At 46.5% G+C, this 25,944-nt stretch overlaps 1 protein-coding gene across 1 annotated transcript; it reads right to left on the reverse strand.

Moving 5' to 3' along the window:
• Positions 1-8,670: 8,670 nt before the first annotated feature.
• Positions 8,671-9,543, reverse strand: LOC137319820 (probable G-protein coupled receptor 139). The gene has a single exon (XM_067981741.1). The coding sequence runs from the start codon at positions 9,541-9,543 to the stop codon at positions 8,671-8,673; it is 873 nt and encodes a 290-aa protein (XP_067837842.1).
• Positions 9,544-25,944: the final 16,401 nt, after the last annotated feature.

Genomic DNA, 25,944 nt, shown 5'->3' on the forward strand with positions numbered 1-25,944 from the left:
GTCAAAAGAAGCAAAGATTAAATAGTGTTCAGCACAGGAATTTGACGGGGTTACAGGGTATATACTTCAATGCAAGGAGTATTTCAAACAAAGCAGATAAGCTAAGGGCACAGATAAGCACATGGCAGCATGGTATCTTTGCTATAGCGGAAACTTGGCTTAAAGAGGGGGATAATTGGCAGCTCAATATCCCTGGATATAGAGTTTTACAGGCAGGATAGAGTGGGTGATAAAAATGAAGGGAGGTGGGGGGGTAACAATATTGGTTAAAGAATCAATTACAGTTGTGAGAAGTGATGATATGCGAAATGGATCATCAATCCATGCCATACGGGTTGAGCTAAGAAATCAAAAAGGTGCAGTCACCCTACTAGGAGTGTACTATAGACCAACCAATAGTGAAAGGGAGATGGAAGAACAAATATGTTAGCAAATTTCTAATAAGAGGGCAATAATAGTAGGGGACTTCAACTACCCTAACATCAACTGGGATTCAAAGAGTGTGAGGGGCACAGAGGGCCCAAAATTCTTAATCGGTGTCGAGGAATATTTTTTAGCCAGTACGTGACAAGCCCAACAAGATGGGATGCAATTCTAGATTTAGTCCTGGGAAATGAAGATGGGCAAGTGGGTGAAGTGACAGTGTGTGACCATATTGGGGAATGTTACCACAATTCAGTTAGTTTTAGCATTATTATGGAAAAGGACAGATTTAAATCAGGAGTAAACGTTTTAAATTGCGGGAAGGCAAATTTGCAGAACTAAGAGGTGATTTGGTAGAAGTGGACTGGACACAATTACTTGAGTAGTAATCAGTAACAAGCCAGTGGGAGGCACTAAAAGCGAAATTCTACGGGTACAATGCAGGCATGTCCCCTCAAAGAAAAATTGTGGAACTGCCAAATTTAGAGCCCCCTCGATGTCTCGAAGTATACAGGGCAAGATATAGCAGAAAGGCATGGTTTAATCAGGGATAGTCAGCATGGGTTTGTTCAGGGAAGGTCATGCCTTACAAATCTGATTGAATTCTTTGAGGGAGTGACAAGGAGGATTGATGAGGGTAGTGCAGTGGATGTTGTCTACATGGATTTTAGTAAGGCATTTGAAAAGGTCCCACATGGCAGACTGGTCAGGATGGAAAAAATCCCATGGGATACAGGGAAATGTGGCGAATTGGATCCAAAATTGGCTCAGTAACAGGAAGCAAAGGGTAAAATTCGATGGATGTCTTTGCGAATGGAAATCCGTTTCCAGTGGTGTGCCACAGTGCTCAGTGTTTGGTCCCTTGCTGATTGTGGTATATATTAATGATTTAGACTTGAATGTAGGGGGCATGATTGGCAAATTTGCAGATGACACAAAAATTGGCCGTGCAGTTGGTAGTGAAGAGGATAACTGTAAACTCCAAGAAGATATCAATAAGTTGGTGGAGCGGGCGGAAAAGTGGCAAATGGAGTTCAACCCGGAGAAGTGTGAGATAATGCACTTAGGGAGGGCAAACAGTAAAAGGGAACATGCTGTAAAAGGGAATATATTGAGAGGGGTAGAGAAAGTGAGAGACCTTGGAGTGCATGTGCACAGATCCCTGATGGTGGCAGAATAGTTAAATAAGGTTGTGAAGAAGGTATACGGAATGCGCTCCATTATTAGCCGCGGTATAGAATACAAAAGTAGGGTTGTAATGATGGAACTGTGTAAAACGCTGGTTCGGCCACAGCTGGAGTATTGTGCGCAGTTCTGGTCACCACATTACAGGAAGGACGTAATTGCTCTGGAGAGAGTGCAGAGGAGATTTATAAGAATGTTGCCAGGGCTTGAAAATTGCAGCTACGAGGGGAGATTCGATAGGCTGGAATTGTTTTTCCTAGAGCAGAGGAGGCTGAGGGGAGACTTGATTGAGGCGTACAAAGTTATGAAGGACCGAAATAGAGTAGTCCGGAAGTACCTGTTTCCACTAGCGGAGAGTTCAAGCACTAGAGGTCATAGATTTAAGCTGATTGGCGGAAGGATTAGAGGGGACATGAGGAAAAACTATTTTACCCAGAGGGTGGTGGGTGTATGGAATTCGTTGCCCGAATTGGTGGTCGAGGCAGGGACCCTCAACTCTTTTAAAAGTACCTGGACCTGCACCTAAAGTGCTGTAAGCTGCAGGGCTAAGGACCGGATGCTGGAAGGTAGGATGAAAATGGGCATCTGCTTGTTCTTTGAGCCGGTCCTATGGTTCTTATGGAAACAAGGGAAGGAGGGTGGGTCGCTGAATAATTAGGGAACGGTGGGTTGGGTGGAATACACTTTCCCGTTTACCGATGTTGTCTTCTTGTGGGGAGTGGACGGGTGGAGGAGATCTCGTCACCTCAGACAGCTGGAACAGCCCAGGCTCACTACTCCACAGGATGGGTTTTGCAGTAAAACTTCGGCCAGGCAACGGGGGTTTTGATTAAATATGATTCACGCTCCCTTTTTAGGCCTTGTTGTGTCTTATTTCCTCCCCCTACCCCACTTCAAACTCTTCCTAGTTCTTTTCTTTTCAATGTTAAGCAAAAAAGTCCAAGAGAAGATACAGAAAATTGCCCGAAACGCAGACCTCTTCTTCCACTTCCTGTGATGTGTATATAGATATATCCACCCCCATGCAATCGAGGTTGGGATGAATCAGAATGAGTCAAGTCAATCTCATTCCTTCCAGGTAGATGTAGATTTCCTTTGTCCTTTCCCTTCCCTCTCCTCCAACCTTGAGAGCAAAACGCCGCTCTCCTTAAACCCATCTCTTTGACCGAGCTTTTGGTCACCTCTCCTAACATCTCCTTCCTTGGCTTATCGTTTCCTTCGCCCCACCCTGAAGCCCCTCAGGATGTTTTTTTCCACATTTAAGGCGTTGTATTATACAAGTTGTTGTTGCTGTTATAATAACTAGGCATGAATGGCTGCATACAGTATTTGGGCAGGTGGTGGGAACAGAATCTGGTTGAATTTTGGCTGATATCTACGTGTCAAGGTGCCTTTCACCCTTCTAATGACAGCATCCCTGCTCTGGCCAACTGTTTAACATTTCACCTCACACGCTACATCTCAAGAAACACTTCATATTAAAAATGGTACTGGGAAATTCGGAGTTGCCTGAGTGCTATAATATTAATAGAATATGGTTCATCGATTTAAATATAGTTCTAAAATATTACTTAGCCTCCTCCTCAGCTTTCTTCCATATTCTCTAATTTATCTATTTATCTCTTTAATCTTGTTTTTCTTTGTGTCTGTTCCATCCATTTTGGGCAACGTTGCTTTCAATCTCGACCAAATTGGCTGCTTCAGCTGAGCAATCAATGAGCTGATTGGCAGCTTTCTAAAAGAGCTGAGATTGGTGGGGATGGTTTCTTTGATTGATATCAGAATGAGTTGCCGTGTGGATAGAGCGCTCGCAGAACTGCGACGGTAAAGAAGGGTTATTGCAGGGAAGGAGAGTATTGCAGGATGTGTAAAGCTGACATAAGCCGAGAATAAGTACTGGGAAAAGTTGCTCAATTTTGGTTTGGGTGTTGAAGAAAAAAGTTTCAGGCCTCTTGCTCCCCCCTCAAAATAATACCATTGAGATTAGGTGTTGGAGCAACTTCCTTGCTTTTGTATTAATAAAGCCCATATTAATATGGCAAAGTTCCATATGCTTTTTTAACAGACTTCTCAACTTGTCCTTCCACCTTCAAAGATTGGTCTACATACTGCTCCAGGTCTCCCTGTTCCTGCACCCACGTTAAAATTGACCCATTTAGTTGATATTGCCTCTCCTCATTGCCCCGACCAAAAGTCATCACTTCACACTTCTCTTTGTTAAATTTCAGCTGCCATCTGCCCATTTCCACAGTCTGTCGCATCGGTTCCGATCCTCGACATTATTTACTACATTTCCGAATTTCGTATTCTGCAAACTTTGAACAGATTCGGAAAATAGAAGTGCATGGGATTAAAGGGGCGTGGTTACTTAAGCACATTATTGGCAAAGAGATAGGGTGCAGATGACGATACCGGATTCTTTACTCTTAGTCTGGTTCAGCAAAAACTGAAAGCGAATTCACTTGAAAGTTTTAACACAATTTTATTAGCTGCAGCTGACCTTATCCATAGAATTGATTTCAACTCTTGACAGAGTCTGGTCAATCTCATAGAACAGGCAAATTACACAGTCAAAGTTCACACAATTATACATTTTCAGAGTGGGGAGGGACATGAGTAGCAAGGGGTTAAAACCAATCATAAGCTGAGTCTGGGCAAGCCATACTCACTGACATAATGACCGACCACTCACAGGTGATACCTGTTCATACGTAGGTCACAGGAAAGGGAGTCTCACTAATTTCAGGCCTGGGATGTTTTTCGACCTTGTCCGAAATAAGGATCCATTCATTAGGTAGCTGCAAAACAACACTCCCAACACCTGCTTACCCCAGAATTCAGCTTATCATATCGCTTTGCTTGATTCATAATAAAGCATACATTTTCATACAGGAAATTAATAACATAAACGAATGATCAAGGATAAACTCATTTGAAAAGCTCATTGTTCTAATTCTAGCTAGCAAAATGGGCCACTTATATTAACCCTTGGTTTACCATACTGCCATTTTGTTATGGAGGCATCTTATTGAGCTACTGAAAGCTTACTACGTATGTATTTCATTAGAGGGGCACCTCGTAGGTATTCTCACAGACAGTAACATTCAACGAATGTTGATCTGACTGGAGAGAAGCAGTGGGATCCCCAAGCATCGGTGTCAGTAAATTTGCTTTTCTTGTTGTATGGAAATAATCTGCACTTGTGTTTCAGTCGCACAATTCCTAAGCCTGCAGGAATAACAAAACTTGGCAACGGAGTTAATGGTGTGGAGGATAATAGCAGACATCATGAGGACACAGACAGACTGGTGAAATGGGCAGACACATGGCAGATGCAATTTAATGAGTGTGAAGTGATGCACTTTGGGAGTAACAACATGGCGAGGCAGTATAATCTAAATGGGAATAATTTGAGGAGGAAGCAAGAACAGAGGGACCGGGAGGGGAGGGGAATTCCAAATCTTTGAAGGTGGGAGGGCAAGTTGAAACGGCAGTTAAGAAAGCGTATGGGATTTTTGGCTTTGTAACTCGAGGCATACAGTAAAAAACAAGGAAGCCAAGCTCAACCTTTATAAATCACTGGTTAGGCCTCAGTTGGAGCATTGTGTCCAATTCTGAGCACGTCACTTTAGGAAGGATGTCAAGGCCTTGGAGAGAGTACAGAGGAGTACAGAGTAGAGAAGCTGGGGTTGTTCTCCTTAGAGCAGAGAAGGTTAAAGGGGAGACAAAACAAAGCCATTCAATATGATGAAGGGTCTTGATAGAGCAAGTAGGTAGGAGCTGTTTCCTGTGGCAAGTGGGTCAGGAACAAAAGGTCTCAGATTTCAAATAATTGGCAAACGAACTAGAAGAGAAATGAGGAGAATTTTGTCACCAGCTGAAAGAGCGACGGAAACTGATACCGGAGGATGTTTGAAAAGGCAATCGGACATGTAGTCGAAGCCAACTAAATTGCTGGGTTCGGGTTGTGGGAGTAAATTAGACGGCTCTTTCAATGAACAGGCACAGGCACGGAGACGCCGAATGGCCTACAGCTCTGCTGTTGGAATCTAAGATTCCATTATTCTTTGATCACCTCGACAGCCGCCCCATTAATACAGTGATCACCGACACCGACAGTCCCGGGATCTGATCTACCTCATGCCCCCTTAACAACTGATCACCGACACCTACAGTCCTGGGTTCTCCTCCACCTCATGATCCATTAACACACTGATCACTGATACCTGCAGTCCCGGGATCTCCTCCACATCCTGCCCCATTAACACACTGATCACTGACACCTGCAGACACGGGGTCTCCTCTACCTCCCGCCCCATTAACACACTGATCACAGACAACTACAGTTCCGGGATCTCCTCAACACCCCCCCCCCCCCAAAACCCAACCCGCCCCATTAACACACTCATCACTGACACCTACAGTCTTGGGTTCTCCTCCACCTCCTGCCCCATTAACACACTGATCACTGACACCTGCAGTCCCGGGATCTCCTCGACATCCTGCCCCATTAACACACTGATCACTGACACCTGCAGTCCCGGGATCTCCTCTACCTCCTGCCCCATTAACACACTGATCACTGACACCTGCAGTCCCGGGATCTCCTCGACATCCTGCCCCATTAACACACTGATCACTGTCACCTGCAGACCCGGGATCTCCTCTACCCACCGCCCCCCCCCCACACCCCCACCTCCCCACCACCCCGTTAACACATTGATCACAATATGTAAAAATAAAAAGATTCGTGAAGAGAAATGTAGATCCCTTACAGTCAGAAACAGAAGAATTTATGATGGGGAGCAAGGAAATGGCAGAGTAATTGAGCATATACTTTCGTTCTGTCTTCACGGAAGAGGACACCAATAACTTCCCAGAAATGCGAGAATAACCAAGGGACTAGTGAAAAGAAGGAATTAAAGGATTTTTTTTTTTTTTAAATAGTGCTGGTGAAATTAATGGGACTGAAAGCCGATAAATCCCCAGGGCCTGATAAGCTGCGTCCCAGAGTACTAAAAGAGATAGCCATGGAAATAATGGATGCATTATTAGTCATCTTCCAAAATTCTATAGATTATGGAACAGTTCCTGCGGATTGGAGGGTGGCAAATGTAACCCCACTATTTAAAAAAGGAGGGATAGAGAAAGCAGGGAAGTACAGACCGGTGAATCTAACGTCAGTAGTAGGGAAAATGCTACAGTCTGTTATAAAGGATGTGATAACAGCACAGTTAAAACATGTTAACGGGATTAGACAAAGTCAACACAGATTTATGAAAGGGAAATCATGTTTGTCAAAACTACTGGAGTTTTTTGAGGCAGAACAGAAAAAGGAGAACCAGTGAATGTGCTTTATTTGGATTTTCAGAAGGCCTTTGAAAAAGTCCGAAATAAGAGATTAGTGTCCAAAATTAAAGCACATGGGATTGGTGGTAATATACTGGCATGGATTGATAATTGGTTAACAGACAGGAAACAGTGAGCATGAATGTATGGGTCTTATTCGGGGTGGCAGGCAGTGACTAATGGGGTACCGCAGGAATCAATGCTTGGACCCCAGCTATTCACAATATATATCAATGATTTGGACGAGGGAACCAAATGTAATATTTCCAAGTTTGCTAACGACACAAAACTAGGTGGGATCGTGAGTTGTGAGGAGGATGCAATGAGGCTTCAAGGCGATTTAGACAAGTTGAGTGAGTGGGCAAATACATGGCAGATGCAGTATAATGTGGATAAATGTGAAGGAAGTAAAAACAGAAAGGCAGAGTATTATTGAAATGGTGATAGATTGGGAAATATTGATGTACAAAGTGACCTGGGTGTCCTTGTACAACAGTCACTGAGAGCAAACATGTAGGTTCAGCAAGCAGTTAGGCAGGCAAATGGGATGTTGGCCTTCATAGCAACAGGATTTGAGAAAAGGAGCGAGGATGTCTTACTGCAGTTATACAGGGCCTTGGTGAGACCACACCTGGAATATAGTGTGTAGTTTTGTTCTCCTTACCTAAGAAAGTATATACTTGCCATAGAGGGGTTTCAGCGAAGGTTCACCAGACTGATTGCTGGGATGGGAGGGCTGTCGAATGAGGAGAGAATGAGTCGACTTGGCCTGTATTCATTCAAGTTTAGAAGAATGAGAGAGGATCTCATTGAAACGTATAACATTCTGACAGGGCTCGACAGACTGGATGCAGGGAGGATGTTTCCCCGGGCTGGTGGGTCCAGAACGAGGGGTCACAGTCTCAGGATACGGGGTAGGACATTTCGGACTGAGATGAGGAGAAATTTCTTCAATGTGAGGGTGGTGAACCTGTGGAATTATCAACCACAGAAGGTTGTTGAGGCCAATTCACTGAATAGATTTAAAAAGGAGCTAAATAGATTTCTAGACAGAAAAGGCATCAAGGGGTATGGAGAGAGAGAGTGTGGAAATGGTATTGAAATAGATATTCAGATCAGCCATGATCATATTGAATGGCGGAGCAGGCTCGAAGGGCCGAAAGGCATACCCCTGCTCCTATTTTCTCTGTTTCTATGTTTCTCCCGCCCCATTCACACTCTGAACACCTGCACCTGCGGCCCTGGGATCTCCTCTACCTCCCTCCCCATTAACACACTGATCACCGGGACCGACAGCCTCGGGATCTCGTGTATCTCCCGCCCCATTAACAGACTGACCACCGACACCAACAGTACCGGGATCTGCTTTACCTCTCACCCTATTACCACATTGATCACCGACACCAACAGTCATGGGATCTCCTCTGCCCCCCGCCCCATTCACACTCTGGTCACCGTCAGCGTGTGTTGCTGTTTACTTAATTACCTTTTAATTTATCCCATATGGACAAACATTTTTTGCGATAGATGACCACATATTATTTTACAACTTGCCCTTGCATGTGATACGCACTTTGACAAGATCTGTACAATGAGTCTATCAATAGCCTCAGGATACAAACGTTTCAGCACTTACATAAACACCCAGTGTTTGCAGCACCGCAGCCGATCGGAATGACACAGATCTCACTCTGCCGTCTTCAGATCTTCGCACTATTTAATTAATTTAACAATTACAGCAAAGGGATATTTCACCACGTTCTTCAACTGCTCTCTGAATTTCGCCTGGGTCACGGCATAAATACAGATGTTTGTGCAGCAACTCAGGAGCTGGAGCACAAATCTCAGTTCTTGTACAAGTGGATGTAGAATTACAGACGTTCGCGCCAAATACAACAATCGTCGATTTATAGAAGTCAACATAAACACCACCCATAACACGATAAAGTTTCCTGATATAACGAACAGTAAAATCATTGATTTCCTGCGACTTTCCATCTCTGGGTCTATTGGACTTTCCCCACTGCTGTGACCCCGGAGTCTCCTGTGGGCTCTGCTGGCCACGAAAATGTGTCTGACTGTTAAAACATTGAGGAACACAATCAGAATAAATGGGACACACGGGGTGAGGATATAATGAAGGAGTTCGATTACTGACCATACCGGTGACGTTGAAACACCCGCTGCATCAAAACAAAACCAAGGCAGATATTGACCTTTGAACATAAAGTACCAGAAAATGTTCTTGAAACAGCTCAGCACACTCACTGTTCCCAGAACCACATCTGCCGTTTTCTTGCTGCAATAATTAGTTTTCAGCTTCTGGCAACAAATGGCCACAAATCGATCAAAGGCTAAAGTGACGGTGAACCAGACAGAACAGTCCGTGACTGCAGAAAGCAGGACGGCGTGGATATTACACACGGGAAAGTGGTCAAGAAAAGTCAACTGTGAACGATAAATATTGGGAATCTGCCTCAATGTCAGATCAGTGATAACGACCAGTAGATCCGCCGCTGCCATGGCCTCCAGGTAGCGAGTGACACATTTGGAGAGACCGCACTTTCCACGAGATCGGATCACCATTGTCAATAAATTAACTGTAAGGAAGGGAAATAAAGATGGAAATTTTAGTTCAAGCTGGGACTCACTGTTAACAATAATAAAGTCTCTGGAACCACATATATATACTGGTGAAATCGCTGGATTCTCTGTAATTATTAGTACAGCCTCTGGATCCCCTGTAAATATTTGTACAGTCTCTGGATCATCCGTAAATATTAGTACAGTCTCGGGATCCTCTGTAAATATTAATACAGTGTCTGCATCCCCTGCAAATATTAGTACAGTCTCTGGACCCCATACAAATATAAGTCCAGTCTCTGGATCACATGTAAACATTAGTAAACTCTCTTGATCCCCTATAAATATTAGTACAGACTCTGGATTCCCTGCAAATATTAGTACAGTCTCTGTACCCCTTGTAACAATTAGTACAGTCTCTGTATCCCCTGTAAATATTAGTACACTATCTGTATCCCCTGTAAATATTAGTACATTCTCTGGATCCCCTGTAAATATTGATCGAGTCTCCGGATCCCCTGTGAATATTCGTACAGTCTCCGGATCCCCTGTGAATATTAATACATTCTCTGGATCCCCTGTTATTACTAGTGCAATATCTGGATTTCCAGTGTATATTAGTACTGTATCTGTATCCACCTGTAAATATAAGTTCCATTTCTGGTTCTCCTGCAAACAATAGTTGCCTCCCTGTATCCTCCTGTAAATATTGTACCAACTGCGGATCAACTGTAAATATTAATACAGTCTCTGAGTCCCCCTGTAAATATTAGTACTGTCTCTGGATCCACTGTATATATCAGTACTGTTTCTGGGTCCCCCTTAAAATCTTAGTTCCATCTCTGGTTCCCCTGTAAATACTAGTTGCCTCCCTGTATTGCACTGTAAATATTAGTACCACCTCCGGATCCACTGTAAATATCATTACTGTCTCTGGATCACCTCCAAATTTTACTATCGGCCATGGACTCCCGGCAAATATTAGTATCATCTCTGGACCACCCTGTAAATACTGACAAAACCCAAGGCCCCGTAAAAACCGGCTCATGCTAGGGCTCCCTGAACATACAAACTCACTCCCAGGGACCCATTGTAAATTAATCCTCACACATAGAAAGCCGTTTTAAATATATTTCCCATCCATGTTCCCCCTATCGCTATTGTTCCCATTCCACGTTAGCACTATAATTTTTACGATGGATATAAAGACTCACCAGGAACACCGACAGCAGCGAGGAGGGGCTAGTAAATAATAAGAACAGTAATACTGTGGAACATGGTGTATATAATTAATATTTGGATATAGAGACTTACCAGGAACACCAACAGCAGCGAGGAGGGGATTGTAAATTAGCTGTATGCTCCGAAGCATATAATATGTCCGCCCCTCGAATGACATTGAACCATAATATACATACAGATATTGAAATACCCAGAATGGACTGTCCCAATCTATTGTTCTGAGCTTCCGACCCATTGCTGTAACATTCCAATCTATTGTTCTGATATTCTGACCCATTGTTTTACATTCCAATTTATTGTTCCCAGGTTCCGATCTATTCTCTCCTACTCTGTAGAGCCATTGATCCCTGTTAGTGCCGGAGGGGATGCTCCCACTGACACTATTGGATAACACATTGAATGTATTCGCTTATTTACAGCACACGAAAAAATTCCAGTGAGACAATTACGGCCCATGGAGACTGACATTAATTCCGGTCACTGAACAAACAGATTCGGTTAACAACGTTAACCTCAACGAATATGACATCAAAACATATATTTAATCAAATATAACACAGATGGAAAGCCCAAAGCCCAGTATATTATTTTAATAAATATTTGGAACAACAAAAACTATGAGACCCGCGGTCTGTCAGCATTGAAGCTGGATTATTGCTTCTGGCTGCTGGTACATTTGTACGTGTTTCTTCATGCTTCCTATATTTGGATAGATTTGCTCCAGTGTATAAAGAGCGGTTTGGCAGGTCTTACATTGTTGGTGTCATTTACAACAGTGCGCTGCACAAGATTCCTGGCAACCATGGGTGGCCTGCTGAGGCTCCCGCTGGGCATTGAAGACGACTGGGAGCACGCAGAGAGATCAAGCTGTAAGTAGAGGGAGGAGGAGGAGGAGGTGTAGGGCACTGAGCAGGAGGCTGTATCTCATGAAGGCCTTCAGGGAACAATACTCTTACCTCAACATAAGCGGAGGTCAGTGCATCCGATTGCTGAAGTTGAGGAAAGAGTTCCCAACATAGATTTTCAACTGCTGCAGCCACAACTGAGCCTCAGAGAAGGGCAAGGACAGCATGGCCTGTGGCTGTCAAGGTAACCATGGCGCTGAACTTTTATGGCTCTGGATCCTTTCAGGCCTCTGCTGGCGGTGTGAGCAACATCCCACAGTTTGCAGCGCACTGCTGCAGAAGGGAGGTCACTGAGGCACGGCACGAGCTGTGTAAAAGGTTCATCACATTCCCTCTTGACCGAGATAAGCTGAATGAGCGAGAGCGGGGCTTTGCTCGCATTGTTTCTCCGTGGTGCCATTGACTGCAAGCATATTGCCATGTGTGCTGCAAATATCAACTCGGCCATCTTCATTAACAGAAAGGGGCTCCACTCCTTCAATATACACATGGTATGCGACCACATGCAACGCATCATACAGGTCAATGCCCGCTTCCTTGTCAGCAGTAAGACACCTTCATTCCCAGTCAGTCCTGTCAGCATGGCAGGTCAACGGCTGGCTATTGGGCGACCAGATCTATCCCACCATGAGGTGGCTCACGACTCCGGTCAGGAACACACACACATACGCAGAGCAGGCCTGCAGAGGGAGCCATGCAGCCACACAAAACGTCATCAAGCACACTGTCGGTGTCCTAAAGATCCGCTTCCGCTGGCTGGTCCATTCTGGTGCAGCACTGCAGCACTCTGATTAGCGGGTGTCAAGATTCGTCGGTGTATGCTGCACAACCTCGCCCTCATAACGGAACAGCCCTGGCCACTGTCTCTCTGGCGTGATCCTGAGCTACAGGCAGAGTAAAAGGAGGGAGCGGAGGAAGAGGAGGGCCAGGAGGAACTGGAGGAGGAGGCAAGGAGGCAATAAGTTGCACAGACCCTGTCTGCTAGGGCTCTGCCTACTCACATTAATAATGAGTGATATCAGTAACCTCAACAACACCTCCCAAGTCACCAACACACTTGCATTCCCCACCTGTCCTCTCCCACATCCCAATCTTCCTCCTCATGATTAAACATTGCTTCCTCCCGCAGCACGTTAATAAATCCAACATCAAACACTTCAAATACCAATTTATAAACTAACACATGAAATCATGTAAACAGCATTACCCTACTTACCCTTGTGAACTATTTTAGTGCCTGTCACTCGTGTGCCTTTAACTATCCTCGTGCTCCGACAAGGTTCATCTCCAGTGGCTGGAGCACGGGTGGTGGGAGGCTGCTGACCTTCAATGGAGGAGAGTGCGGATGGCCATAGAGGTCGACCTCGAGCAATTAATACAAAAAAAATGGATATCTTTGTCTGCCAATCAAACAATACTTAACACCAACTGGCTTTGGAACAGTCATTTCCCCCACAAAGACTAGTCTGTTTTTATTCACCTCAATTAAGTGTGAGTTTTCTCCCATCAAACTCAATCTTGCCCCGATTGCTGTGTCCTGTTTAGAGTAACGTGTGACTCCCCTGTATTTGACTGGTCTTTGTTTCCGAGACTGGTTGTCTCCGTTCATTGTTCACCAGGCAGCAAGTTCAATCTTATGTATATTTCCCCCGAGCTTTGAATAATACACAATTTGCATCGGTATGACAGGAAGTCAATTTTTAGGCAAGACCATGGTCTCGACTTGACTTTGGCTGGGTGGCTGTTCAACCCTCTCAGTCTTCATTGTTTCTCTTTCCCTCATTCATGTCTCAACAGCAGGAGACGCCACTTGAAAGTTGACCTCACTCACCTTGACTAGTCGTGTCAAATCATTGAACTTCTTCCTGCACTGCATTCATGTTCTTGGTGCTACATTCCTGTCATTGACCTCATTAATAACTTCCTCCCACTGCCACTTGAGCATATGTCTGGAAGGCCTCTTGCCCACCCACCACCTCCGCCCCGCCGCACGGATATATGATCCCCCTCCTCCTCTCCACCTCTTCCACCAGAGAACCTTGGTGCACGCTCTCACAGGCGCAGCCATTCACAGTGTCAGCAGGGCCTCAGTGGGTCGACCTCTCATGAGTCAGAAGGTAGTGGGTTCAAGACCCACTCCAGAAACTTCAGCACAAAATCTAGGCTGACACTCCAGTGCAGTACTGAGGGAGTGCAGCATTGTTGGAGGAGCCGTCTTTCGGATGAGACATGAAACCGTGGCTCCATCTGCCCTCTCAGGTGGACATTAAAGATCCAATGACACTATTTCGAACAAGAGCAGGGGAAGTTCTCCCCGGTGTCATTTGCTACAGTTTTGCCCATTCACCTAATCTTTCAGGGAGAGGTTAGACAGACTGGGACTTTATTCCCTGGAGAGTAGGAGGTTAAGGGGTGATCTTATAGAAGTCTATAAAATAATGAGGGGCATAGATAAGGTCGATAGTCAAAATCTTTTCCCAAAGGTAGGGGAGTCTATAACGAGGGGGCACAGATTTAAGGTGAGAGGGGAGAGATACAAAAGGATCCAGAGGGGCAATTTTTTCACTCAAAGGGTGGTGAGTGTCTGGAACGAGCTGCCAGAGGCAGTAGTAGAGGCGGGTACAATTTTGTCTTTTAAAAAGCATTTGGACAGTTACATGGGGAAGATGGGTATCGAGGGATATGGGCCAAGTGCAGGCAATTGGGACTAGCTTAGTGGTATAAACTGGGCGACATGGACATGTTGGGCCGAAGGGCCTGTTTCCATGTTGTAACTTCTATGATTCTATGATTCTATGATCCCGTTGTAATTTTATGTTTTCAACTACACTGCTTACAATGCCACCAATCTTTGTGTCATCGGCAAATTTAGATGTGAGACGTTCTATGCTTTCATCTAAGTCATTAATAAATATTGTGAATAATTGAAGCCCCAAGACAGATCCCTGCGGGACTCCACTCGTCATATCCTGCCAATGTGAGTACCAACCCATTATCTCTACTCTCTGTCCCCTTTCGCTCAGCCAACTTCCTATCCAAGTCCATACTATTCCCTCGATTCCATGGCCTTCTATCTTAGCTAACAGTCTCTTATATGGGACTTTATCAAATGCCTTCTGGAAGTCCATATAAATAACATCCATTGACATTCCCCTGTCCACTACTTTAGTCACCTCTTCAAAAAATTCAATCAGGTTTGTCAGGCACGACCTACCTTTCACAAATCCATGCTGGCTCTCTCTGATCAACTGAAAATTCTCGATGTGTTCAGTCACCCTATCCTTATTATAGACTCCAGCATTTTCCCCACAACAGATGTTAGGCTAACTGGTCTATAATTCCCTGGTTTCCCTCTCTCTCCTTTCTTAAAAATCGGAGTGACGTGCAAGTTTCCAATCTAGAGGGACAGTTCCTGAATCTAGAGAACTTTGAAAGATTATAGTTAGGGCATCTGCAATCTGGTCACCTTTAGAACCTTGGGATGGAAATCATCTGGCCCTGGGGATTTGTCACTCTTTAGTGCTATTATTTTCTTCATTACTGTTGCTTTACTGATGTTAATTATATTGAATCCCTGTCTCCGATTCAATATTAGTTTTCTTGGGATTTCCGGCATGCTATCCTCTTTTTCGAATTTAAATACTGAAGCAAAGTAATTATTCAACATGTCCGCCATTTCCCCATTTTCAGTTTTTAAGGGGCCAACACTGCTCCTGACCACTCTCTTTTTCCTAATATAACTATAAAAGTTCTTCGTATTGGTTTTGATATCCCTTGCAAGTTTCTTTTCACATTCTGTTTTTGTAGCTCTTGCTATCTGTTTTGTGACCCTTTGTTGCTCTTTGTATCTTTCCCATTCGCCAGGATCGGTGCCATTTTTTGCCTTTTTGTTTGCCCTTTCCTTATGTCTTATACAGTCCCTTACCTCTTTAGTTCTCCATGGCTGTTTTTTGACTCACATACACAATCACAGAAACACTCACAGCCACACTCACAGAAACACTCGCAGACAAACTCACAGACACACTCACTGTCACAACCACAGCAACACTCAAAGCCACGCACAACCACACGTACAGCCACACACACAGCCACACTCACAGACACACTCGCAGACACATACACAGACACACTAACAGACACAATCACCGTCACACACAGACACAATCACACTCACACTCACAGCCACACAGAGTCACACTCAAAGACACACTCGCAGTCACAATCACAGTCACACTTGAAGCAACAAACAGCCAGACATACAGCCACAAACAGCCACACACAGGCACACACACAGATACACTCGCAGACATAATCACAGTCACACAGCCACACTCACAGACACACTCGCAGACACACACAGACACCATCACAGTCACACACAGACACAATCACAGTCACACGCACAGACACACTCAAAGCCACACTCACAGACACACTCACAGCCACACACAGCCACAGACACAGCCAGACTCACAGACACAATCACATTCACAAACAGACACAATCACAGTCACACGCACAGACACACTCAAAGCCACACTCACAGACACACTCACAGCAACAAACAGTTACACACAAAAGCCACACTTGCAGACACACACACAGCCGCACTCACAGACACAATCACTGCGGCGCTAACAGACACAATTGCAATCACACTCACAGAGACGCTCACAGACACCATCATAGTCACAATTTCAGAAACAATCACAGACACAATCACAGCTACATTCACACACTCACAGAAAAAACTCACAGACACACTCACACACTCACATTTACATTCACCGACACACACACAGACACTGACACTCACAAACACACTCAAACTCACGCACTATAACAGGGAGCAGACTGATCTCAGCAGCACCTGAGCACTGATACCCAAACTAGGACATGGAGGGAAGGAAAGGGGCAGGGTTCATGTGGGTGCGAGCAATAGGGGTGGAGGGTGTAAGTCTCTATTAGGGATGGGGTGGAACAGATATTTGTCAGGGCCCCTCTCATTCCTCACTAACTCCCGTATACCCCTCTATAAGGACTCCACTCATTCACCACTCAGTCCGTTATACCCCTCTATAAGGCTCCCTCTCATATCCCACTCAGTCCCTCATACCCCTCTGTAAGGCTCCCTCTCATTCCCCACTCAGTCCATTATACCCCTCTATAAGGCTCCCTCTCATTCCCCACTCAGTCCATTATACCCCTCTATAAGGCTCCCTCTCATTCCGCACTCAGTCCTGTATGCCCCTTGTAGCACGGTATCTGAGGGTCCAGATCCCCGAGTAAGTGTGTGGCCCGTTTAAGAAACCTCCACTTGAAGAGGAGAGGTATGGTTCTTTTAATGGACCTCACCTTTAGGAAGTAATTAAGTCTGGAGTGGGTGAAGACCTTCCCCAGTCAGCTGAGAGTTAAAAGGGTGAGACACAAGAGGAAGAAGGCTGCTGCTCTTGCTGAGACACAGCTCCCTGAAAACAGCCCAGAGAGGACGCTGGAAAGTATCTGGGGTTGGCACGGAGTACAGAAAAGTGTACTAGGCATCACCAAAGGGACGGTGTATTGGGGAAAGTGTACTCGGTGTCGCCAAAAGGACGGTGTACTGGGGAAAGTGTACTCGGTGTCACCAATGGGACGGTGTACTGGGGAAAGTGTACTCGGTGTCGCCAATGGGACGGTGTACTGGGGAAAGTGTACTCGGTGTCGTCAATGGGACGGTGTATTGGAAATTATGCCAGTCGTCGCCAAAGGGACGGTGAATTGGGGAAAATGGACTTGGCATCAGCAAAGGTACGTAGTATTGAAAAGTGTAATGACGTCGCCAAAGGGACTGTAGTGTGAATTTGTTTGGTGAGAGAAAAAAAAGAAACGTGGTCTGAAGTCTGAATTAGTCCAACTCGATGGTAGTTTGTATGAGGAAGGTTATGAGATGGTCGGACTCTGACAATATAAAAAGGGATATTCTGTGGACAAGAAGTTGTAAAATAGAAATAGCAGTTGGGCCGAATGGCCTCTGTGTTGTAGTGTGCATTCGATGCAAAATATACAAAATATAATAGAATTACATATTTGTCATAGACAGTAACGGCACAGAAGGAGGCCATTCGGCCCATCGTGTCTGTGCTGGCCGAAAGAGAGCTGTCCAGCTTAATCCCACTTTCCAGCACTTGGTCGGTAGCCCTGTCGGTTCCGGAACCAAAAGTGCACATCCAGGTACTTTTCAAATGAGTTGAGGTTTTCTGCCACTTTAGTCAAGTTGTTGTTGTAGTTAAATAACGGTTTCAGGGGAACTTTGTACCCAGATGGGCCGAATGGCTATTATCTGTGCCGAGCTGTATTCTATGCGATATACATAATGCATCCAGGAATTGGCCCGTGCAGCGCCCAATTTTCAGCCACTCTGCTGCCTCTTAAGTTCTCAAAATGGAGTCCGCAATGCACGCATCTCGTGTGACGTGCGCTGGACGCTATTTTGACAAAGACGTTTGCGCACGTGTGGATAACAAACACCGGCATCATGGAAAGTGAGGAGAATGGGAGTGAAATTGAATATAGCCCGAATGGCATGATTTACTCCCACCTCTTAAAGCCAGGCTGCACCTCTTCGTGACATTCTGCATCTCTTATTTGCAGAGAATCTGAACGGAGATCAGAAATCACACACGTGATACATAGATGAAGGTACCGTCCCTGTTTACAAACTGATTAGTTATGTTAAATCATTAAATAAAGGTTGCACACCACTAAATCACACATCCTTCAAGCTGCACGCCAGACCTCACCAATCTGCCGATCTGAATTAGTACCAGGCCTGCGAGAGAGCGTGCACCAAGGTTCTCTGATGATGCACTAAAGCCTTGGTGCAAGATGTGGACAGAATGAGGGGCATCCTGTATCCGCAGAGGGGCAAGAGGCCCTGCAGGCAAATGCTCCCAAGGCAGTCGGAGGCAACGGGGACGAAGTCAATGCCAGGAGCATAGCACCATGAACATGGATGCAATGCAGGAAAAAGTTCAATGCTTTGGCATGAGTGGCCAAGGTGAGTGAGGTCAACTGTCAACTGGCTCCTCCTACCAACTGCACCACTCGCCGCTTCCACTGCTCCACGCACTACACCCCCCATCAACCACCTACCAACAAACTCTTTCAAGCAATATTCAACTCTTCCTACCAGATGCTTCCACTCACGATCACACATTACCACTGCTGCAAGGTCAAACACACTGGCAGCCATTCAACCATGACAGGCACATCACCCAGACATCCTGCAGGACACTCACCGACACAATTCTCGCGTTCTTGCAAGAGGAGGTGATGCATAACAGGAGATAGCGAGTGGCAGTGACATTTAGCTCCTCGAGCCTGTTGCGCCATTCAACGAGATCATGGTGGACCTCTGACCTAACTCCATGTATCCGTCTTAGTCCCATATCCCTTAATATCCTTGGTTCACAGAAATCTATCAATCTCAGACTGACAATTCACAATTGAGCGAGCATCAACTGCAGTTTGCGGAAGAGCTTTCCAAACTTCTCCCAACCTTTGCGTGTAGAAGCGATTCCTAACTTCACTCCTGCATGTTCTTTCTCTAAATGTTAGGCTATGTCCCCATGTCCGAGTATTCAATTATAGGAGACCTCCAAATGCATCAGTGGCCAGAAGCAATAATCCAGCAACTAAACTTTAAATCCTGCATGGTCCCTTTAAATAGGGCTGGTGGGGGTCCTTCAGTCACTCTAAGATACGTGCTGATGGTTGGGGTTAAGTCTGGTCTTTGAGTTGAGCGTTAAGTCCCAAAATGTTGTCCATCACTTTAAATCCGCGTTGCACACTGATCTAACGCATATTGTCCCTACTTTACATGTCACAGGCTTTCGTTATCTGCGGGCACGCGAAACCCTTTACCAAGATGGCGTCCGGCGCACCGAATGCTGAAAGCGCCTCAGCAATCCTGGAGATCTGCTGGAGAATATAACCTGTAACGCAGCAGTCTCAGCTTCCAAATGAAGCAAACACACCTTTGACATTGGTTTGTGCTGCAGTGGAAGCTGTGACATTGGTCAACAGGCTCTGCGTCATGGTTGGTTCCACAGGTGTGCTGCTGGAGGTGATCACCCGTTCTCTGCAGGAAAGGATGGGCTCCAAGATCTGTGTAAAGCCCTGTTCCAAGTTCCAGTGGACTCCTCGATGCCCCTTGATATTGTGTTCATTCTTTCCAGTGCACCGAGCAATAGGTTTTGTACGCCCATCAGCCGCCTTCTGTAGCCGGGCCCATTGAAGTCCTCATTTGACTCCTCGGCAGCAGAACTAGTGCCCTCAGGCGATCTGGCACCTGTGGTCTCCGTTCCCCCTGCCCTGGCTCCTGCGCACTTGTGCCCGGTGTCTCACCATGTGCCGATGCCTCCCCTAAGCTACGCGCAGAGTGAGTCCTTGAGTTGGTGGCTGGGAATATAAGATCGAGTGACGATGTGTCTACATCATCACTGTCATCTTCCTCTTCCTCCTCCGACTGGGCAGGTTCCGGTTCTTGGGTATCTACAATGCCAACGGGACACGGGTTGAGTTGTGGTGCGGGGAGAGGAGACAGTAAGATGTGAGTGCTTGCATCATCTGCAGCACGTGAGCCAGAACAGCTTGTGAGGTGAGGGAGAAGTGGGAAACGAGAAGGAGCATGAGGTATGGATTGTCGAGACCCCCTTCGTCGAGGCCTCTAGCACCCCCAGTGACCAGGTCCGCAGCGACGGCCCGTCCAATGATGGCCAGCACTGTCTCGTCCAGTGAGTGTCCTGCAAGTTGTTTGGGTGATGTGACTGTCATGGTCTTGTTTAATGGTGCAGTTGGTAGGAGACGACATTTGACAGTTGAATTCACTCACGTTGACCATTCGTGTCAAATCGTTGAATTTATTCCTGCACTGCATCCATGTGTGTGGTGCAATGCTCCTGGCATTGAATTCTAGCGCAGTATTTGTCTGGTGGGCCTCTTGCCGCCCCCTCCACCCCCACCCCACCGGCTCTGCGGATGCTGGAAGCCCCTCTATGCGTCCATCTCCTACACCGAGGCCTCCAGTGCGTAGTCTGAGAAAGTTGGTGCACGTCGGCCTCGCCATTGCTACAGAAGTTTAGAAAACACAGAAAGCTGTCACATCGGCGGAGACCTCACAGTTCTGGACACTGGGTGAAATACACTGAGGTGTTTATAAACACAGAGGTGCCTTTGTTGGATAACCATCAAAAACGGACGCGGTGCGCGATTAATCCGCACCCGTTGGTGGCGATGCAGGCAGCACCTAACATTCTTGGTGCCTTCTGATTTCAATGATTGCTACGTTGATTAGCTGCAGGCACCAGCAGGGTGTCCAGATCCCGGGAGTGGCTCGTTCGACTTGAAGGCAGCCTGCACCTCTTAAAGGAGAGGTGCAATGTGGTAGCAGGAATTGGTGGAAGCCCATTGGGAAGTAAATCTATGCTGGAATATATTGAAGGAAAAAAAAGACTTGCATTTATATAGCGCTTTTCACAACCTCAGGATAGACCAAATCGCTTTACAGCCAATGAAGTGTCACTATTGTAATGTAGGTAACCTGGCAACCAATTTGCGCACAGCACGCTCCCACAAGCAGCAATTTGATAATGACCACATAATCTATGTTTTAGTGATGCTGGTTGAGGGATAAATATTGGCCCCAGGATACCGGGGAGAACTCCTCTGCTCTTCTTCGATATAGTGCCATGGAACCTTTTATGTCCACCTGAGAGGGCAGATCGGGGACATGGTTTTACGTCTCATCCGAAAGACGGCTCTTCGAACAATGTTGCTCTCCCTCAGTACTGCACTGGAGTGTCAGCCTAGATTTGGTGCTAAAGTTTCTGGAGTGGGTCTTGAACCCACGACCTTCTGACTCATGAGAGGGCGACCCACTGAGCCCCAGCTGACACTGTGAATGGCTGCGCCTGTGAGAGTGTGTTCCAAGGTTCTCTGATGGAAGAGGTGAAGAGGAGGAGGGTCATCCTGTATCCGCTGGGTTGGTGGGAGGTTGGTCAAGAGGCCCTCCAGGCATATGCTCAAGTGGCAGTCGGAGGAAGCAGTGAACGAGGTCAATGCCAGGAGTGAAGCACCAAGAACATGGATGCAGTGCAGGAAGAAGTTAAATGATTTGACACGACTAGTCAAGGTGAGTGAGGACAACTGTCAAGTGGCGTCTCCTACTGTTGAGACATGAATGAGGGAAAGAGATACAATGAAGACTGAGAGGGTTGAACAGCCATCCAACGAAAGTCAAGTCGGGACCATGTCCTTGCCTAACAATTGACTTCCTGTTGTACAGATGCAAATTGATATAACTCAAAGCCTGGGGAAAATATACATAAGATTAAAGTTGCTGCCTGTTGAATGATGAACGGAGACAACCAGTCTCGGAAAAAAAAGAACAGTCAAATTCAGGGAAGGCACACGTTACTCTAAACAGGACACAGCAATTGGAGCAAGATTGAGTTTGATGGGAGAAAACTCATACCTAATTGAGGTGAACAAAGACAAACTGGTCTTTGTGGGGGAAATGACTGTTCCAAAGCCAGTTGTTTTTAAGTGGCGTTGAGTGGCTGACAAAGATACCCAGTCTGTGTGTATTAAGTGGGTTTCGGTGGGCCTGTCCAAGGTGTGAGCAAAGGTAGCATAAAGGGACCAGGGCCACGCATTGGCTGATTTGGGGGGTACTGTCTAAAGAGCTCGTGCCTCGGCTTGACTGTATCCTGCTTATCGCACTGTAACACTGAAATAAAGGCAAGACAAGGAACGAGTCTGCCCATCATTTCACCCAACTTCAGCTCCCAACAGCATTGGCCGAATGGCCTCCTTCTGTGCCGTAATTTTATATGATTCTATGAACTGTACCATTCGCCTCATCCACTGTTCAACACACTAAAACCCCCATCACCCACATTCCAACACATTCTTTCAAGTAGCAGTCAACTCTTCCAATCCTCCTCTCACCCTCACACATGATCACTGCTGCAAGCCGCACACCCCCAACTCACAGGTCACACACACTTGCCAACTATTCAACCACAACAGCCACATTATCCAAACATTTTGCAGGACACTCACTGAGACACTTCCCTCAATCTTGAAGGAGAAGGTGGCGCATTTCGGGAGGCAGCAAAAAGAACTGGAGGAGGACAAGCACGCCGACAGGTCCTTACCCCCATGGAGGAGCCAGTGCTGGCCATCATTGGATGGGCCGTTGCTGCGGCCATGGAAACTGGCGGTGCTGGATGTCTGCATTGGAGCTCAGATTGCTGCTTTAGAAGCCCAGACTGCAGCGTTCAAGGCTCAGACTGCTCTTATCGAGGCTCTGGGTACAATCGTGGAACAGGACTTCCAGGGCGTTACAGCACTCCAATAATCTGTTCTCCAACGAGGACTGCTGTCCGCTCTCCGGGCGACAGCATTCCTGCTCCCACCCCTGCCACTCTGCCAATGCCCTTGCCGTTGCCTGTCAGCCAACCAGGCCAGAATGCTGCAGCCCATGCCGGGATGGTGCAGTCTGAAGCCCGGCCCTCTCACCCAGAAATGCTCAAGGTCGATCTCCAAGGCCATCTGCACTCTCCTCCATTGAAGGTCAGCAGCCTCCCACCAACCATGCTCCAGCTTCTAGGGATGCACCTTGTAGGAGCAATAGGATCGGTGAAGGCATACGAGTGTCAGGCACTGAAATAATGCACATGGGTAATGTTGTTTACATGATATCATGTGTTCGTTTATAAATTTGTGTTTGAAGTCGCAGTATTTTTTTATTCTGTCATGGGATGTGGGCGTCGCTGGCAAGGCGAGCATTTATCGCCCATCCCTAACTACCCTTGAGAAGGTGCTGTTGAGCCGCCTTTTTGAACCGCTGCAGTCCGTGTGGTGAAGGTTCTCCCACAGTGCTGTTAGGTATGGAGTTCCAGATTTTGACCCAGCGACGACGAAGGAACGGCGATATATTTCGAAGTCGGGATGGTGTGTGACTTGGAGGGGAACGTGCAGCTGGTGTTGTTCCCATGTGCCTGCTGCCCTTGTCCTTCTCGGTGGAAGAGGTCGCGGGTTTGGGCAGTGCTGTCGAAGAAGCCTTGGCGAGTTGCTGCAGTGTATCCTGGGATGGTACACACTGCAGCCACAGTGCGCCGGTGGTGAAGGGAGTGAATGTTTAGGGTGGTGGATGGGGTACCAATCAAGCGGACTGTTTTTTCCTGGATTGTGTTGAGCTTCTTGAGTGTTTTTGGAGCTGTACTCATCCATTCAAGTGGAGAGTATTCCATCACACTCCTGACTTGTCCCTTGTTGATGGTGGAAAGGCTTTGGGGAGTCAGGAGGTGAGTCATTCACGGCATTATAACCAGCCTCTGACCCGCTCTTGTAGCCACAGTACTTATGTGAACGGCTCAGTTAACTTTCTGTTCAGTGGTGATCCCCAGAATGCTGATGGTGGGGATTTGGCGATGGTAATGCCGTTGAATGTCAAGGCGAGGTGGTTGGACCCTCTCTTGTTGGAGATGGTCATTGTCTGGCACTTGTAAGGAGCGAATGTTACTTGCCACTTATCAGCCCAAGCTTTATGCGCTGCGGGTGGAAGCGATGCGTAATCATGAGGAGGATGATTGTGAGAGAACAGGTGGGGAGTGTATGACTTTTGTTGATGGCTTGGGCGGTGTTGTTGAGGTTACTGATGTCACTCATTAATAAGGTGAGCACGCAGAGTCCTGGCAGATATGGCCTGTTCACCTTATTGCCTCTTGGGCCCTTTCTCCATTACCTCCACTTCCTCCTCTCTCTCCTCTTCCTCTGCCTGCTGCTCAGATTCTCGCCGAATCGGCAGTGGCCAGGGCTGTTCCCTTATAAGGGCGAGGTTGTGCAGCATACAACGCAGAATCTTGACACCCAATCAACGGAGTGCTGCTCCAGTATGGACCACGGAGCGGAAGCTTTGCTTTTGGACAGCTACGGTGTGCTCCATGACGTGTTGTGTGGCTGCATGGCTCACTCTGTCGGCCTTCTCTGCGTGCATGCGTGCGTTCCTGACCGGAGTCGTGAGCCACTTCATGAAGGGATAGATCTGGTCGCCCAATAGCTAGACTTTAACCTGCCATGCTGGTAGGACTACCGCGTCATGACTGCTGCCAGGGTACCGGGCATTGATCTGTATGATGCATTGCGTGTGGTCGCACATCTGGTGTATATTGAAGGAGTGGAACCACTTTCTGTTCATGAAGATGGCCGAGTTGATATTTGGAGCACACATGGCAATATGCTTGCAGTCAATGGCACCATGGGGAAGCAATGTGAGCAATGCCTCGCTCTCGCTCATTTAGCTTCTCTCTATCAAGAGGGAATGTGATGAACCTTTTATTCAGCTCCGACAGTGCCTCAGTGACCTCCCTTATACAGCAGTGTACAGCAAACTGTGAGATGTTGCTCACATCGCCAGCAAAGGCCTGAAAGGATCCAGCGCCGTAAAAGTTCAGCGCCACGGTTACCTTGACAACCACAGGCCATGCGGTCCTTACCCTGCCCTGAGGCTTCAATTGTGGCTGCAGCAGTTGACAAATCTCCGTCACAAACTCTTTCTTGAACTGCAGCCATCGGATGCATTGATCTCCGCTTATGTTGAGGTAAGAGTATTGTTCCCTGATGGCCCTTATGAGATACGGCCTCCTGCTTAGTGCCCTGCACCTCCTCCTCCTCCCTCTCCTCGCAGCTTGATCTGCTCTGCGTGACCTCTCTGCGTGCTCCGAGTTGTCTTCAATGCCCATCGGGAGCCCCAGCAGGCCACCCATGGCTAACAGGAATATTGTTCAGCGCACTGTTGTAAACGACACCAACAATGTAAGACCTGCCAACCCGCTCTTTATACGCTGTAGCAATTCTATCCAAGTATCGGAAGCTTCAAGAAACAAGTACAATTGTACCAGCAGCCAGAAGCAATAATCTAGCTTCAATGCTGTCAGATTGCGGGTCTCATAGTTTCTGTTGTTCCAACTATTTATTAAAATAATATACTGGGCTTTGGGCTTTCCATCTGTCTAATATTTGATTAAATATATGTTTTGATGTCATATTCCTTGAGTTTAAAGTTTTAACCAAATCTGTTTGTTCAGCGACTGGAATTAATGTCAGTCTCCATGGGTCCTAATTGTCTCACTGGAATGTTTTCCTGTGCTATAAATAAGCGACTACTTTCAATGTGTTATCCCATAGTGTCAATGGGAGCATCACCTCC

The sequence above is a fragment of the Heptranchias perlo genome, unplaced genomic scaffold (assembly GCF_035084215.1).
Source record: "Heptranchias perlo isolate sHepPer1 unplaced genomic scaffold, sHepPer1.hap1 HAP1_SCAFFOLD_90, whole genome shotgun sequence".
In the NCBI taxonomy this organism is placed as follows: Eukaryota; Metazoa; Chordata; class Chondrichthyes; order Hexanchiformes; family Hexanchidae; genus Heptranchias; species Heptranchias perlo.